Source organism: Heloderma suspectum, chromosome 10 (genome assembly GCF_057233095.1).
Source record: "Heloderma suspectum isolate Gila_16-S chromosome 10, 16-S_ref, whole genome shotgun sequence".
In the NCBI taxonomy this organism is placed as follows: domain Eukaryota; kingdom Metazoa; phylum Chordata; class Lepidosauria; order Squamata; family Helodermatidae; genus Heloderma; species Heloderma suspectum.
The window spans coordinates 20,410,093-20,426,681 of NC_139467.1; the positions used below are offsets into that span (position 1 = coordinate 20,410,093).

General features: G+C 44.2%; 1 protein-coding gene across 1 annotated transcript in view; it reads left to right on the forward strand.

Annotated features, from left to right (window-relative positions):
* Positions 1–1,514: 1,514 nt before the first annotated feature.
* The window catches only part of LOC146337919 (IgGFc-binding protein-like), a 31,854-nt gene continuing 16,779 nt past the window's right edge, over positions 1,515–16,589 (forward strand). Inside the window, exons 1-6 of the mRNA XM_084814383.1 lie at positions 1,515–1,572; positions 3,394–4,662; positions 6,009–6,337; positions 7,840–8,449; positions 10,587–11,185; positions 14,625–15,189. Coding sequence (XP_084670509.1) covers positions 1,530–1,572; positions 3,394–4,662; positions 6,009–6,337; positions 7,840–8,449; positions 10,587–11,185; positions 14,625–15,189 — 3,415 coding nt within the window. The 5' untranslated portion in view covers positions 1,515–1,529. The remainder of the gene's footprint in view (positions 1,573–3,393; positions 4,663–6,008; positions 6,338–7,839; positions 8,450–10,586; positions 11,186–14,624; positions 15,190–16,589) is intronic.

Sequence of the window (16,589 nt, forward strand, 5' to 3'; positions counted from 1 at the left end):
ATTTGGAAGCTATACTTCTATTAATGCAACCCAAACTAGCTTTTGCCTTTTTTGCAGCCACATCACATTGTTGGCTCATATTCAGCTTGTGATCTACAACAATTCCAAGATCCTTCTTGCTTGTAGTATTGTTGAGCCAAGTATCCCCCATCTTGTAACTGCATTTGGTTTATTTTTCCTAGGTACAGAACTTGGCATTTATCCCTATTAAATTTCATTCTTTTGTTTTCTGCCCAGCACTCCAGTCTATCAAGATCATTTTGAATTCTGTTCCTGTCTTCCAGGGTATAAGCTATCCCACCCAATTTTGTGTCATCTGCAAATGTGATCAGCATTCCCTGCACTGCCTTATCCAAGCAATTAATAAGAATGCTGAAGAGCACTGGGCCCAGGACTGAGCCCTGCGGTACCCCACTCATTACCTCTCCCCAGTTTGAGAAGGTCCCATTGATAAGCACTCTTTGAGTCCGATTCTGTAGCCAACTGTGGATCCACCTGATAGTTGTTTCATCTAGCCCACATTTAGCTAGTTTGCTAATCAGGATATCATGGGGCACTTTGTCGAAAGCTGTGCTGAAGTCGAGGTATCTTAGGTCCACAGCATTCCTACACTCCACAAGGGAGGTTACCTGATCAAAAAATGAGATTAGAATAGATTCATCTGGCAGGATTTGTTCTTGACAAATCCAAGTTGGCTTCAAGTAATCACTGCATTGTTGTCGAGGTGCTTCCAGATGGATTGCTTTATCATCTGCTCCAGAATTTTCCCAGGGATTGATGTCAGACTGACTGGTCTGTAGTTCCCAGTTTCCTCCTTTTTACCCTTTTTTGAAGATAGGGACAACATTAGCCCTCCTCCAGTCATCTGGCACTTCACCCGTCCTCCATGATTTCTCAAAGATAATAGACAGTGGTTCTGAGAATTCAGTTAAAAATGAAAACACTAAAGCTATTGAATCAAATAGGTAATCAAATAGATGACATTAGCCCTTATCCCAGCAGATGGGATGAATGTTAACAGAGGGCCCAGTGTACAGGTTGCATAGAACCCAGGATTCCAATGTGGGAGAGTCTGGAATCTTCCTTGTCAGCACTGGGATGGGTTCAGCATATGAAGTTCAACATGCTGCTATGGCCCATGGCAAAGGCAGCTTACAAATAAGATCCTTTAAGAACTCAAGCTAATTATGATGAAGTGATGAAATGCTGAGCAAGCTTTGAAAAACAGAGCTTGAAATTATGACTAGATTGTGTTATGGCAGGGTACATCATGTTTGTGTAATTTATTTCTGGTGAAAGGTGTGTCTTATTGGGATTTATTCTCAAGTATATGAAGGACTGCGGCTTCTGCTTTGCACAGACCTCAGTTGAACTAGGTCCAATAATTCACAAACATGGTTCAAAGAACTAGCATCATGAAAAGATTCCAATTATTTTTGTTGGATGGGTGGCTGCCCTGTAGGAAGGACCAAGTGTTCTAATCTGATCTCAAAACTTATTTTGCAGCCTCTGTTAATACATTATCAAACATGGAAATGATCAATCCCTGGGCCAAGTGCTGTATACTATGGGGTGAGTACACCATAGCGTAACTGATGTTCACTGGTCTCTTTGTTGGGTGTCCAAGAGGGAGAGTAACTGGGCAAAATATAAGTCTTAACACTTTGGGCCACTGTACAAGCAAGATCCTTTTTTTCTCCGAAAGCTGGCAATGGACCCAATAATCCTGGTTGTGGATATATAACATTCTTGACAGATCAAAGTTTCACAAATCAGTGAGCCCTAGAGCCTGTGTGATAATATTGTGTTCAGTTCAGCTCAGAGGACAAGGCTATGTACTTGTTTTGTTTACTTTTGCCTCTCCCATCCCAAACGTCGATTGGAACAGCATGATCTCACTGCTCATTGCTATCCTCCTTTGCAGCATTTATATCAAGGATCCTTGAAACATCTCCCAGTTCATGCACCTTTCTCATTCTCTTCTCATACAGTCTGCAGCACATATAAAAACACCTAGAGAGAGAGTTGTGATGAACTACAACAATACTGGAGAACCTGTGGCCTTTCAGATGTTGTTGGATGATAACACCATCATCCCTGAACCTTGGCCATGCTGGCTGGGGCTGATGGGAACTGGAGTCCAACAATATCTGGATGACCACAGGCTCTCCACCCTGGTCTATGATATCATCAAATGACCTTCACCATATGCCTAAAATAATCTGTCATCCCGTGAAAGACCCAGTCATTCATCTCGTCACATGCTAATATGCAAACCTGGATATCCATTTGTCAAAATGCAGACTGGCCGATTTTACTAGGGATATATGGGGTAGTCGCCAGGATTGTAGATAATAAGTGCAGCAAAGGATTGCTTTCAGTAGAGCAAGTGTGAGGCCTACTCATATGACATTGTGGAATTCAGGGCAAGTGAAAAAGCATAGAGTGTTGGGCAAGAACAAGGGGAAAAAGTTGGCTGATAACAGAGTAGGAGTGGGGGTATTTAAGGGGAGAAACAGAGGGGAGACCTAAGAAAGAAGAACAAGAAGAAGTGTCATAGAAAGCTGAGAGGACACACCAATCAAGAACCTAGATAAGAACTTTGTTTTTTATCTTAAACAAGAACAGAACACCAACAGGAAACTCCAGTTTCCACCCAGACACAACTAAGTCCAGTGTCATCTATTGGCTACCAGCCTTCCCAGATGTGGGACTGCAGCTCCCATCACTACAGCCAGCATGGCCAGTAGACATGATGGCTGGGAGTGATGGGAGTTGTAGTTCAACACATCTGGAGGGCAGCGGGCTGGGCAAAGCTGGAATAAACACCATAATGACACTGTCCACACAAGAAGAGAAGAAAGCAGATAGACGAGACATCAGAAAGTTAGCAGAAGTGAACATAAGCAACACAGAATTAATAAACTGAAAGGAACTATTTATGATAGGGACTCACATTACTAACTAACTAGTGGCTGACACCATTGCCATGTATCTGACAGTGGTTTGGGACTGGGCTTTTTTAGTAGTCGCTATCAATAATTGTTATAAATTGTTTAGTAATTATTCTGAATAGTTGTTATAATTGTTGCTGATCTAATCACTGCTGACCTCTCTAAGATTGGAATCCACTGGGAGATCAGCAACAGTCATCATCCAGTGATCTCCTAGTGGATAGCAATCTGCCCACCACATCTTAGAGAGAATGGATGAACAGCTTTCTTGTCTTGGCTTTTTATGACACATTTTGAGAAGTCCAGCAACATAATGGACAACATATTTTCTCTTTCCCATAGAATCTAGACACTATTACTTTAAATGTATCTTAAAACACAGGGGAACATTTCATTAGCCCTCTCAAAGGTTTTCTTTGTTCCCCCCACCTCTATTTAGGGATTCTGAATGGTCCTGCCTGGATAATGTTCAACATGCTCCCCATCGCTATTTCCTCAAGCCCATTAGGAAAAGAGTTTGTTACAGTCTTCATGCAGAATGGGTTGCAACGTAACTTCCAAGGAGATTTTAAACTGCTCATCACAGGCTATGTTTCTGACACATCCATTACTATCTCCATGAAGCAGCCTGCCTTGAGGGTCACAGTCAAGGTGAATGCTGGTGAAACATTATCAGTAAAAATCCCACTAGAGGCAGAGATGGTTGGGAGTGGTATATTTGACCACACCCTCACTGTCCGGGCTGATAAGGATATCTCCATCCTCTCTCTTAGCTACAAACCCCAGACGGCTGACACCACCATTGTCTATCCCATGGCAAGCTTAGGTACTGAGTATTATGTCATCACCCCAAATGTGGGCACAGATCGCTACAGAGAGGTTGCCATCATATCCTGGGAAGAACCCACATCAGTCGATATCTACCTGAAAGGGACCATTACATTTCAAGGAAAAGTCTATCGCCGAGGAGACCAGATGACCATCACACTTCAGCCTTATCAAGCTGTCCAGCTACAAAGCAGTGTGGACCTCTCTGGTACAAAGATAGTCTCCCAGAAACCAGTGGCTGTCTACAGCGGACACACATGTGTCTCTAGACAAATCCAGTGTGACCATGTTGTTGAACAGCTTTTGCCTGTTTCCAGTTGGGGCACCCATTTCATCATCCCCTCTTTACCCTTCAATATGGAGTATGACATAGTCTATGTTTCCACTTCCCAAAAGACTCGTGTTGATGCCCAGGTTGGACAAAGCAAGAGCAGACGGGATTTGCATGCTGCCCGGGCAGCGCTGTATGGCATTCAAGGCACAACCGCCATGTCCCTCTCAGCCAGTTCTGGCATCCAGGTAATGTTCTTCAATGATGGCGGCAACTATGGGCGCTTCAAATATGGTCCCTTCTTCATGGCAATCCCTGACATCTCTAGCTACTGTAAGGCCTACTACATCTACGGGCATGACCAATTTGAGAACTATGGATTGCTCATTGCCAGATCTTTGGAGACATCTGGAATCACCTTGGATAAGAGACCACTGCATGGTCTCCAGTGGAATCTGGTTCCTGGCACCGAATACTCCTGGGCTTCTCACAGCTTAGGCCAAGGATATACTGTCCACACAATAGAACATCCCAGTTCCTCCTTTGGGCTGCTGAGTGTTGGAATTGGAAATGAGAAGGCTTATGGCTCCCCTGCTGTTTGTGCAAATGGTAAAATGGGATTCCTTGTTCCCTCCTTCCCCATCTTTTATTCCTCTCCTCTTCTTTCATCCTTTTCCAGTCTCATAAATCTCACAGCAATGCAATGCAATGCAACAGCCCTGAAGAATACCAATTGCTAGGGGACAATAGCAAGGTAGAGCTATTGCCTGCATGCCCTTCTGGTGGGCTTTTTCGAATAATATTTTTTATTCTACTTTTATCTTTATAAATGAAATAAAGAGCACCAGCACCAACAACATAATCATCTTCTACAGTTTCCAACATTGCAGTGTTCTTAAGAGGACCCATCAATAATAAAATAGAGGGGGGTGGGGAGAGAGAAGGAAAAGAGAAAATATAAAAAGGAGAGAGAAGGACAAAGGGGAAAGAAACAGAAAAAACAACAAAGGAAAACAAAGGAAAATATAAACAAAAAATTACATAATGGACTTGAATGTAAACTACATTACACATAGACTTCAAATATCACTCTACTTAGAAATTATACCCATAATATTACCAATCTTACAAATCAATACAGCATAAGTAATCAATTTCAATATTGTATCTTCAGGCTTACAACAAGGAAGCAAGCTTACAATTCATTTCCATTAGCCATATAATGCCTTTTAGGTACTATATAATAATAAAGCTTAAATCAACCAGCCAGTAAAATATTACTAATCCTAGTATCATAATATTGATAATATTAATAATAATAATTAAAAAGAAAAAAAAGAAATTATAAAGGATAAAAAAACACAAAATACAACAATCACTAATGTATTTTGTACTATCTATATTTTAGATAGTATCATCTCTAAATATATAAATGAGTGTGCACATTTCTATACACCCTTTTCAGAGGCACTTGGGCTTTTTCAGAGGCACTTCATTGGCCGCTATTGGAAAGACAAGACTGGACTGGATGGACTTTGATTTGATCTGGCTGGGCCCTTTCTAATCTTCTTTAGAACCCCAGAACTGCTTGCTCTAAGAAGCTGGGAATCATTTCACACATCTCATTTTTAGGTGTACATTTTCACCCCCTAAAAAGCCTCCCTGAAGGGTTGGGTGGCCCTCCTGAACTATGGGGGCGATGCTGCTAGGGAAAGAAGGAGATGAGGAAATTTTCCTTCTGTGAATGTCCTTGCATTAACCTATCTTAGAATCCAAGCTCTGTGCTCCATCCCCATTTTTTGGAAGGTCCTCTGACCCCCTAGAAAGGGTTTTCAGGTGGCTGTATGGAGGAGGAGGGGGCAAGAAATGTTCCTTCCATGAACTTCCTTGCATTAATTTATCTTAGGATCCAAGCTGTTGTCTTAACATTACTTAGTATTGTCTTCCTCTCATAGATCCCTGCAAAATACTCCAGTGCCGGACAATGGAAACATGCGAGGTGCAGAATGGTCACACACGCTGCATCCATGAGTACATGGGAACTTGCCAAGGCTCCACCACTGAGCATTTTCAGACTTTTGATGGTCTCTTCGTGGCCTTCCAAGACTCTTGCACTTACACCATTGCAAAGTACTGTGGCAGTGACCCCGAGCTTGTGCCTTTCATAGTTGAAGAGAAGAACAGCAACGTGGAGAGCCAGGACTCCTCCAAGCTGCAACTAACCCATATCAAAGTGTATGGTCATAGCATCACCATTAACAAAGGAGAAGGTGCCCAGATCATGGTAGGAATGTAGGCTCTTTCGTTTGCCATTTTTTCATTCATAATCAAAGGGAGGGGAGAAATGAATATGAATTGGATTGGGTGAAAATTTGGCATAATAACTGGGAAAAAGTCTATCATTTATTATTGATTTATTGCATTCTATTCCACCTTTACTCCAAGGAGCTCAAGGTGGCATATATGGTTCTCCCCCAACCCATTATATCTTCACAACAACCCTGTGAGGTAGGTTAGACTAAGAGAAAGTGAGTGGCCCAAGGCCAAACAGTGACCTTTGTGGCTAGGTGGGGATGAACACAGGTCTCCCTAGACCTAGTCAGACACTCTAGCCACCCTTTTCCCTGGAATACTTTGTTCAATGACCCAGCAAATGGTTCTAGAGATCTCATGGTACAATGAGGGAGGCTTAAGTAGAGTACAGGGATCAGAAGTGCTCAAACCCAAAGACTATTTTCAATGCCAATGTTAACAATAATTAACATAATAATAATTAAGGGAGCACCTCAAAACATGTACAGAAGGTCTTTCACTCACCACTGTGAAACCATAGACAAAGTTCTAACATCTTTGATGGGGGGGGGGAAGCATTTCTGTGTTGGATGGCATACCTCCCAGGTTGATGTGGGCTTTGGTACCTCTTTTTAAAGATGTTAACCAATGGGAATTAGTGGTTGCTTACTAGGGATGGACAGGCGTACCCCTGCCTAGCTTCTCTGGGCATTCACCCAACCCCTGCCCCTGCTCGCACACCCCCGGACCCTCACTCAAGCCCCACGCCCACTCGCTGAGCTGCCTGCACTTACCTGGCCCCATCCTCCTCTGCCGCAATGGCCATGTTTTGAAAAAACATGGCGATCATAAAACTGCACACATAGACTTATATGCAAAATGGCACCATGAATCTTGCATACAGTACACAGGCAATTCACAGAGCCATTTTGCGTATACGTCTATGTGCAAAATATGTGCACAGGGCCCAGGTAAGTGCAGGAGGCTTGGCAAGCATGTGGTGGTCAAATGGGGGCTTGGCGGGAGCAACTCAGGGCATGGGCGTGGGTGGTCTGCAGGACCCCCGAACTGAGATGGGTGCCTGCACCACCCTTATTGTTTACAGCTGGGGATGTTGAAAGAATCCATTTGAGGTGTGGAGATTGGGGTTGTTGTTTTTTTGTCATCTCCCCCCTGGGACTCCAACTTGCTCATCTGCAAGCTGGCCCAACTCGGTGTGCAACAAGTCAAACCAGCTCATGGTTTTTCAGCTTTTTTAATTTGTGAAATTCGTGATTTGTGCAAAATATCTCAACTCCGCAAAGATTTAGACCTGTAACATTTTCTACAAATTAAAAAACAAAAAAAAAACAAAAAGCAAAGCTGATAAAGTTCCTGAGTATCAGGAACCGACCTGCAGCTCAGCTTGCAAGTAAGACAACCTGACTTACAGTAGGCACAAGGTGTGCCAGAAATGTCTACAATGTGTTGTTTCTCCCTTCTTTCTCTTCTTAGTTGAATGGTGAGGTGGCCAGCATCCCTGCAACACTGGATGGTGGAAAAATCAAAGTCTCCAACAGCAATGCACAGCCCACCATTGAAACAGATTTTGGCCTTAAGGTGACATACAACGATGACTGGGCCATAGTAGTGACTCTCCCAAGTAGCTACTATGGTGCCACCTGTGGGCTCTGTGGGAATTTCAACGAGGACCCAGATGATGACATGACTCATCATAATGGCACCCGAACCTCATCTGCCATAGACTGGGCCAGGAGCTGGAAAGTCAATGATCAGGACCCTGCCTGCTCCGATGCCTGCCAAGGTAACTGCCTCACCTGTGATGAAGGGAAGATGGAACTGTACAGCAGTGAGAAGTATTGTGGGATCATCAGCAAAGTTTCCTTTAGAGTGTGTCATCCCACCGTGAGCCCCACTAACTACTTCAATGATTGCATCACTGGAATGTGTTTAAACAGCGGAGACAACCATGTGCTCTGCCAATTGGTGGGGGCATATGCCACTGCCTGCAAAGAACACGGCATTACCATTGATGAGTGGGAGATGATGTCTGGCTGTGGACAAGCCCAGCCTGAGGACAGGACAAATGAGACCTCAGTTGAAGGCATCAGCACTGAAGGGAATCTTCAGCCATCAGCTGGTGAGCATACCAACAGCACTGCATGCACAAAATGAGAGGAGGTTGCAGCACTAGTTTAGGGTTGGCTAAGGCAATGGAGGCAAGAGAGAGATGCAGGAAGAGCCGTGGGGGGGGGGACTCCTTAGAGCAGAAGAAGGCAGGAGTTAGATCAGGATCTACTGGTGATTTGCAGTAGATCAAGAAGGACTTTCAACTCCCAATGGCTTTACACTAATAAAAATAAAAACAAGATGCTTTTTTTCCTTTTTTTCAAGAAAGCTGGGTGGGGTGGGGTGGACAAGACACAAGATTAGACTTGCATATGAAAGGATTTGTGTGCACTTCTGAAAACAAATGCCTGGGCTGAGCATGTGGTCAGAGGCACCTTTTTCCTCAATTCTATATGTGCCTCCATGAGCCACCTGGCTCCAGCTGGTGGATCTTGGGGGCCCTAGAGAAAAACAAAGCTGATCCTGCAAGCCTAAAATGTATCCACCCCTGCCTTGGAGTAGGGATGAGGGACCTGCAGCCCTAGGCTTAATTTCATGCTGCCTTGATTTCATGTGGCCCACAAAGATGAGGTGGGAGACAAGAGAGAGAGGTGGAGGTGGGCTGGGTTGGGAAAGAGAGATGGGTTGGGATAGAAATATGAATGAGCAAATGAGTGATGTTTGAGCTCACCAAAATTATCTAGACATCGGCTCCCTGATCATCTCTCCTCAATTTGCATTCGTGTTTGCGATTGCTGTTTGTTTCACACTCAAAACAAGCAGCTTTCAAACATGTGTGTTGTGCAAGCAAGTCCTAAATTTGCACAAATTTCCCAGATGGTACAAATTTCCCCCACAAACTAAAGATTTAAAATGTGCGCATGTTGAGGAAGTTGCGCATGTTGAGGAAGTTACACAACTTTCAAGTATTCATTTTGCAGACATGGAAGTAATTTGGGGAATTTGCAAACATTTTCAGAGAAAACATTTTTCAGAGATGTGATCTGTTTCTCTTTGGGATTGTGAATGGGGCATTTTTGAATGATTTACAATCTGAAATGAAAAGCTCATACAGCCCTAGACAGAAAGAGGACATGAGAACAAACCCCACCCACTTTGAGCTGTTGCCCCACCTGCTGCTGGCATGCGGACCCCAATATATTAACCCAGAGGGGATGCGGCCCTCAACAGAAAAAAGGGTTCCCTACCACTGACTATGGCAAGCCTTGGCTGTTATGAAGCCCACAATTTTCTTTCATTGCATTATTGTGTTGTACAGCTAGCTCCCTGTGGAAACCCACTGTCTCTGGGGCTGCCCTCGATCTCTAGAAGGCGGGCAAAGCCTCTTTAAAAAGTTCTTCTGGTACAGGTGGGTCAGCAGGCACACTTTGTGTTAGTGTCCCAGGCCAGGCTGGCCCAAAACATTTTGCTGCCTGAGGGAAAGAATGAGATGGCATCCCCTCCCATTCCACATGCAAAAGCCAACTGAACTGGCAGTCTACCCTTTCTTCAGCACTGCCAATGGGACAGCATCCTCACAGGAACTGCCTTATACTTCCTATTGCCTTATGCTGAATCAGACCATTGTTTCATCTAGCCCAGTATTGTCGACACTGACTGGTAGCAATGGCTGTCCAGGGGTTCAGGCAGCATTCTTGCTTAGCTCTACTTGGAGATGCTGGGGATCGAACCTGGAACCTTCGGCATGCAAAACAAGTGCTCTACCACTGAGCTACAACCTGGCTTCTCCACGCATAAGGCAACAGGCTAACTTAGGGGGCACAAGGCACACAACTTTCTCCTGCAACACCTTGTTGCTGCCTGCCAGCATCTGCTGCCTGAGATGACCACCTCACTCTGCCTAATGGTAGGGCCAGCCCTGCTTTCAGGGTAACGGTTCCCTACAATGGCCCACATATCATTTCAAGTGCTGTTTATGAATGTTAGGGCCATAAGCAGAAGCTTGGGCCCTAGTTCTTCCTCTTTATGGTCTCTAAAACTGGCTGTGAGCACTGCAACAACATACAAAGTGATAATCTAGGGAACTTGTGTAATGAATCTATGAGTAAATAAAATGGTTTATAATGCCCAATCTATTCTTGCACCTCCCCTGTCCTCTCCCCCCAAAACAGACCATACCTGTCCTGAAAACAGCCACTATGAGGCCTGCGGAAATGCCTGCCCAGCTACCTGTTCTGATCCATCAGCTCCTTCCACCTGCAAAAAGCCCTGTGTGGAATCCTGTCAGTGCAATGATGGCTATGTTCTCAATGGCAAGCAGTGTGTCCCTGCCAAGAACTGTGACTGCATCTACAATGGCCTCCATTACAAGGCCGGGGAGGAGTTCTGGGATGATGAGAATTGCCACTCCCATTGCAAATGTGACCCCAGTCTGGGCAGAGTGAATTGTCGGAAGGCCAGTTGCAAAGCCAGTGAGAAATGTGCCATGGTGAACGGCGTGCGCCGCTGTAAGGGAACGATGTACTCCACCTGCATAGGGACCGGAGACCCTCACTACACCACCTTTGATGGAAGGAAGTACGACTTCCAAGGCACCTGCATTTATCAGATGGCAGGGGTCTGCTCTGAGGACCCCACCCTCACCCCATTTTTAGTCACAGTGGAGAACAACAATCGAGGCAGTAAGGCCGTGTCCTTCACCAAGGTGGTGACTCTGAAGGTCTACAACATGATCATCAGCCTGAGGCAAGATTATCCACGTAAGATTCAGGTACAAAAAATGCTGATGGATGGGAAGTTTGGGGGAGCTTTGAATTAGGGAAACTGCAGGGCTTAGATTGCCCAGAATCAAGTGTTTGTGGGATTACTAACTGTGAAGCTTTGAGCCTCCAAGCCATTTGCTTCTCAGGTTTGTGCCACACTATATAATTTTCCTGTATACCTTAAGGCACACCTTATCCTATATGCCAAATCATCTCAGTCTATGGGAAAATTATATAGTGTGACACAAACCTGAGAAGCAAATGGCTTGGAGGCTCAAAGCTTCACAGTTAGTGAAGCCCTAATCTGTGCCCTAATCAGTATAAATTATGCACCTTTCTATACATGAAAGAACATATGCTTTTACTTATAAGGCAACTGTTCTTAGTACAGCAGGAAACATATCATATTGAGAGTGTTTCCAGCTGAGGCTTTTATAGCACCATTACCTTGCTTCATTCACAGAATTATACAAGGGGTCCTGATAATGCCATTTTCCACTTGTAATCCGCTATCCGCCCTTGTTTTCCCACTACTTCATTTCATTTTTTTTTTCCTTACTGCTGTAAATCCATTAAGTAAAAAAAAGAAGAAGACAGAATCGCTTCACAGTACTCTCTGATGGTTAGATCTAGGAGCCCTACATCTGGAAGCACTGGAACTCTCCCCGGGTCATAAGCATTCCGATGCTACTACTTTGCTTGCCCTGGGAAACCATGAGTTTAAAAATAAAAGCATGCTAGTTTGGGTTGGGGGAGGAAGAGACATATAATATAATTCACTTATGGGGAGATGTTTTGGTTGTTTCCAATGGGCTTTTCCTTGTTGTTGTTTGCTATCAGTTTCTCCCTTGTTTCTTTTATTTCTTTTATTTATATCTCACCTTTTTGCTAAAGAAAAACCTGATGAGGCTATTTTTCTGTCTTTTTGGACATGTTGTCTTCTTTGCTCTTGGTCCACTGCCACCAGCCTCCTTCTCTTTTATCTCATCCCCTCCTGTGTTCATCTGCTTCTTTTCACCTGCTGTGTTTGCAGACAGCTATGCAGACGATACCACCCTAATGGCAGAAAGTGAAGAGGATCTAAAGAGCCTCTTGTTGAGGGTGAAAGAGGAGAGTGCAAAAGCTGGTTTGAAACTCAACATTAAAAAAACGAAGATCATGGCATCTGGCCCCATCACTTCCTGGCATATAGAAGGGGAAGAAATGCAAGCAGTGACAGATTTTATTTTCTTGGGCTCCAAGATCACCGCAGACGGTGACTGTAGCCATGAAATTAAAAGACGCTTGCTCCTTGGGAGGAAAGCTATGGCAAACCTAGACAGCATAGTAAGAAGCAGAGACATCACCTTGCTGACAAAGGTCCGTCTAATCAAAGCTATGGTTTTTCCCAGTAGTAATGTATGGCTGTGAGAGCTGGACTATAAGGAAGGCTGAGCACCAAAGAATGGATGCTTTTGAACTGTGGTGCTGGAGAAGACTCTTACGAGTCCCCTGGACTGCAAGGAGGTCAAATCAGTCCATCCTAAAGGAAATCAACCCTGAGTGCTCATTGGAAGGACAGATACTGAAGCTGAAGCTCAAATATTTTGGCCACCTAATGCGAAGAGAAAACTCTCTGGAAAAGACCCTGATGCTGGGAAAGACTGAAGGCAAAAGGAGAAGGGGACGGCAGAGGATGAGATGGCTAGATAGTATCACCGATGCAATGAATATGAACTTGAGCACACTCCGGGAGAGAGCGCAGGACAGGAAGGCCTGGCATGCTATGGTCCATGAAGAGTCGGACACGACTGAACAACAACAACAACAACAACAACAATCCTATCTCATATTTTCTCCTGCATGGAGCTACATTTCTTCAACTGCCAGATCAACTATGCTTTTTGTCACATATGGTTTCTCTGCAAGGCATTCTGTGAAAGAAAAAATGCATTCCACAAAATGCGAACATTTGAAAAATGCACAGAAAACACTGTGTACGTATCTAAAATACACAGAAGCGCACTTTCGTCAATGGGTGCATGTGTACAAAAATGTGTACATTTGAAAAATTAGTAAAAAAAAGAAGTGTGGATTTCTGTGCAGGGAAAAGCAACAACAACAACAACAACAAACTCGTATGGTACCAGGACAGGATGAGCTTAGTGGTGGAAACCTGAGAACGTCTATGAGATTGAGATGTGCAGATCTCCCCATTCCAATTCTGTATCCTATAGCTGGGCATTTTGGTGCTTGATATTTAGAATCATACAATCATAGAATAGGGATGCAAGGGGCATATAAGACCATTGAGTCCAACCCCCTGCTCAGTGCAGAAATCCAAGTCAGAGCATCCCTGACAGATGGCTGTCCAGCTTCATCTTGAATGCCTCCAGTGTGGGAGAGACCACCACCTCCTTATGGAATTGGTTCCATTGTCATATTGCTCTAACAGTCAGGAAGTTTCCTGATGTTCAGCCGGAATCTGGCTTCCTGTCACTTGAGCCCATAATTCCGTGACCTGCACTCTGGATGATTGAGAAGAGATCCTGGCCTTCCTCTCTGTGACAACCTTTCAAGTACTTGAAGAGCACTATCCTATCTCCCCACAGTCTTCTCTTCTCAAGGCTAAACATGCCCAGTTCTTTCAGTCTCTCATCCTTGTAAGGCTTTGTTTCCAGTCCCATTTCCAACAGACTCCTTTACTTTCTGGGAGGCAGCTCTTGGACCCTGATTATTTAACTCTTTTAGTAGTACTAATCACTCATCAGCGGCAAATCCTCTATGGACATTCTAGATAATTTCACACAATGAGTTCACATGGTCCTTCTGCCTCATGAATGGGTGTTCCTTGCATGGTCTGAAAAGATAGTCTGGGTCTTGGCATTTAAAAATTTGTATTTTTTATTATTATTTTGAGGTTGTTGTGAGTTTTGCTTCTTGATGTATTTTATGTTGCTTTTAATTTTATGGATTTATGTTCTCTTTTGTATCTAGAAAGCCACCTCAGTAACTTTACGATATGGAGCAGCATACAAATAAAATAAAATATAAGTAGCTTGTAATGGAATTTTCAGCAACCAGAAAATTGTGTGATAGTTTCAATCCTCATATAAAAGATGTGGCTTTGTAGATCAAATTTAAGAAGATAAGGAAAGGTTTGGAGGACAACTTTGAAGATGGACACCTCACACCTTCTGTGTCCAAGCTTGATTTCTACAGTTCAGAAACCTATACTGAACTGCCAGTCTGCAGAAAGATATTTCTCTTTCATCCCCTTTACTTATCATCCAAGAATTAATTCCCTTCTCTTTCTTAGGCTAGCAGAGTTGGATCAACTCCATAGGGTAACTCATATATTGGATATCCAGTTATCTGGATCCACTCAGCTAATGAGCAACTGGACCAATCCCTTGTTTTCTAAATTCACTGCAAAACCCTTAATGGTCTCTTCCACTTGTTTTCCAGGTCAACGGAGTCTTTGTGGACCTGCCATTCTCCTACGAAAATAAACTCAAGATCTACATCAGTGGCGTCCATGGGTTCATCAAGACAGACTTTGATCTGAGAGTCAGCTTTGACTGGTACAGCTATGCCAGGGTCATTATTCCTGATGCTTATGCCAATGCTATCTGTGGACTCTGTGGAAATGCCAATCAGGATCCCAGCGATGACTTTATCATGAAGGATGGAATGGAGACAACAGATGAAATCCAATTTGCAGACAGCTGGAAGGTGAAGGAGGTCCCAGGGTGCTCAGCAGGATGTACTACTGACTGTCCAGTGTGCAAGGAGGCAGAGAAACAAACCTACAAAGGGGACCGGTTCTGTGGGGTCCTCATCAGAAAGGATGGGCCATTCAGGCAGTGCCATGCAGCTATTGACCCAACCCCCTACTTCGATGACTGTATCTTTGACACCTGCCAATACAAGGGCCACCACGATGCTCTCTGTGGTGCCATCAGTGCCTATGTGACACCCTGCCAAGCCCAGGCCATCCAAATTGGGCAATGGAGATCAGCCTCCTTCTGCAGTAAGTGTTACCCTCTACATCTTCATTTGCCTATGTGCCTTTCCATGAACACAAGCCACTAGGGAAGTGCGAAAATTTCCTGCATGCCCTGTTTGCAACCCTGAATGCAAGCGTGAGCATGAGAACATATCTGCCAAAAATGTTCACAAATTACCAAACATATGCTCACGTTCAGTTGGTGCAACGTTCCCTGTTCCATTGGCACAAATTTTAAAAGCAGCCCTGCTTTAGTCTATGCAGGAAATGTGCACAAATTTGAGGATTTTGCGCAACTTCAACATTCGATACCTTCATTTTGCGCAGTTTTCCCATTCTTGCAAAATGGGCAGCAATTGCAAATGCAAGGGATGAGTGGCAAGCTGATGTTTGGAAAATATTGGAGAGCTCAAATATTGCTTGTTCACCCATCCCTACAAGCCACTGAATGCTCGCCCCACATGAAAACATGTGTGCCAGCACAAGGCACAGAACCATACTGGGAGTGGACTTCTCATTCATTGTTCCTCATGGAATATCTGGTCTGAGCAAAAATCTAGGGTTGTGCGAAAGTCACTTACTTTTTCAAGGGGGTGATTCGCGGTGGGGGGAAGCGCTCCGCACCTCCCCCCGAAATCCTTACCCGGCCTGCTCCGCACCTCAGCAACTCCGCGGAGCTGCCAGACAGGTGCATTCGCAGGCGTGCGGAGCCTGCGGACACATATGGTGGCAGCTACAGTTGCTGCCATTTGCATTCCTGGTTTTTTGCCATGATAGGCTATGTAAATATTTACGTAGCCTATCATGGCCTCTGCAGGGACACAAATGGTGTCCGCCGTGATAGGCTACGTAAGTATTTACGTAGCCTATCATGGCAAAAATGCAGAAGCGAATGGTGGCCGCAGACACAGCCGCCATTAGCAAAGCGGCGCAAACGGCACCAGGTAAGTGCTCCATTTCGCATGCCTTTCGCGGGGTGGGGGGGCGAGGGGCTTGGCTCCGCCACGGATTTCGGGGGGCTGAATGCACTGGCATTCAGCCTCACTGAGATCCGTGGTGGAATTCTCTGACATCCCTACAAAAATCATCATGACTTTTGTGTTCTTCCAAAGTTTGTAGTGAAATAGTATATTAAAAAAAAAAATGCTTATAAATAGAAACTGCACTGTTTAAATAGGGATTATTATTATTTTTTTATTATGCACAAATATTTTCTACAGTTTTTGAGCCCAAAGCAATATTTGGCTTTGACAATACAACAGTGGCACACAGGCCATGATCAGAATAAACCCTGGAAGTCATTTTATCCCCCAAATAAACATTACAGATATATGAGAATTTCATTGTCACTTCAAAACATGTGAACATGCCCCGTTTGAAGCTCTGATTGCAAGCACAAGCATGTGACAGCTGACAATATTAGT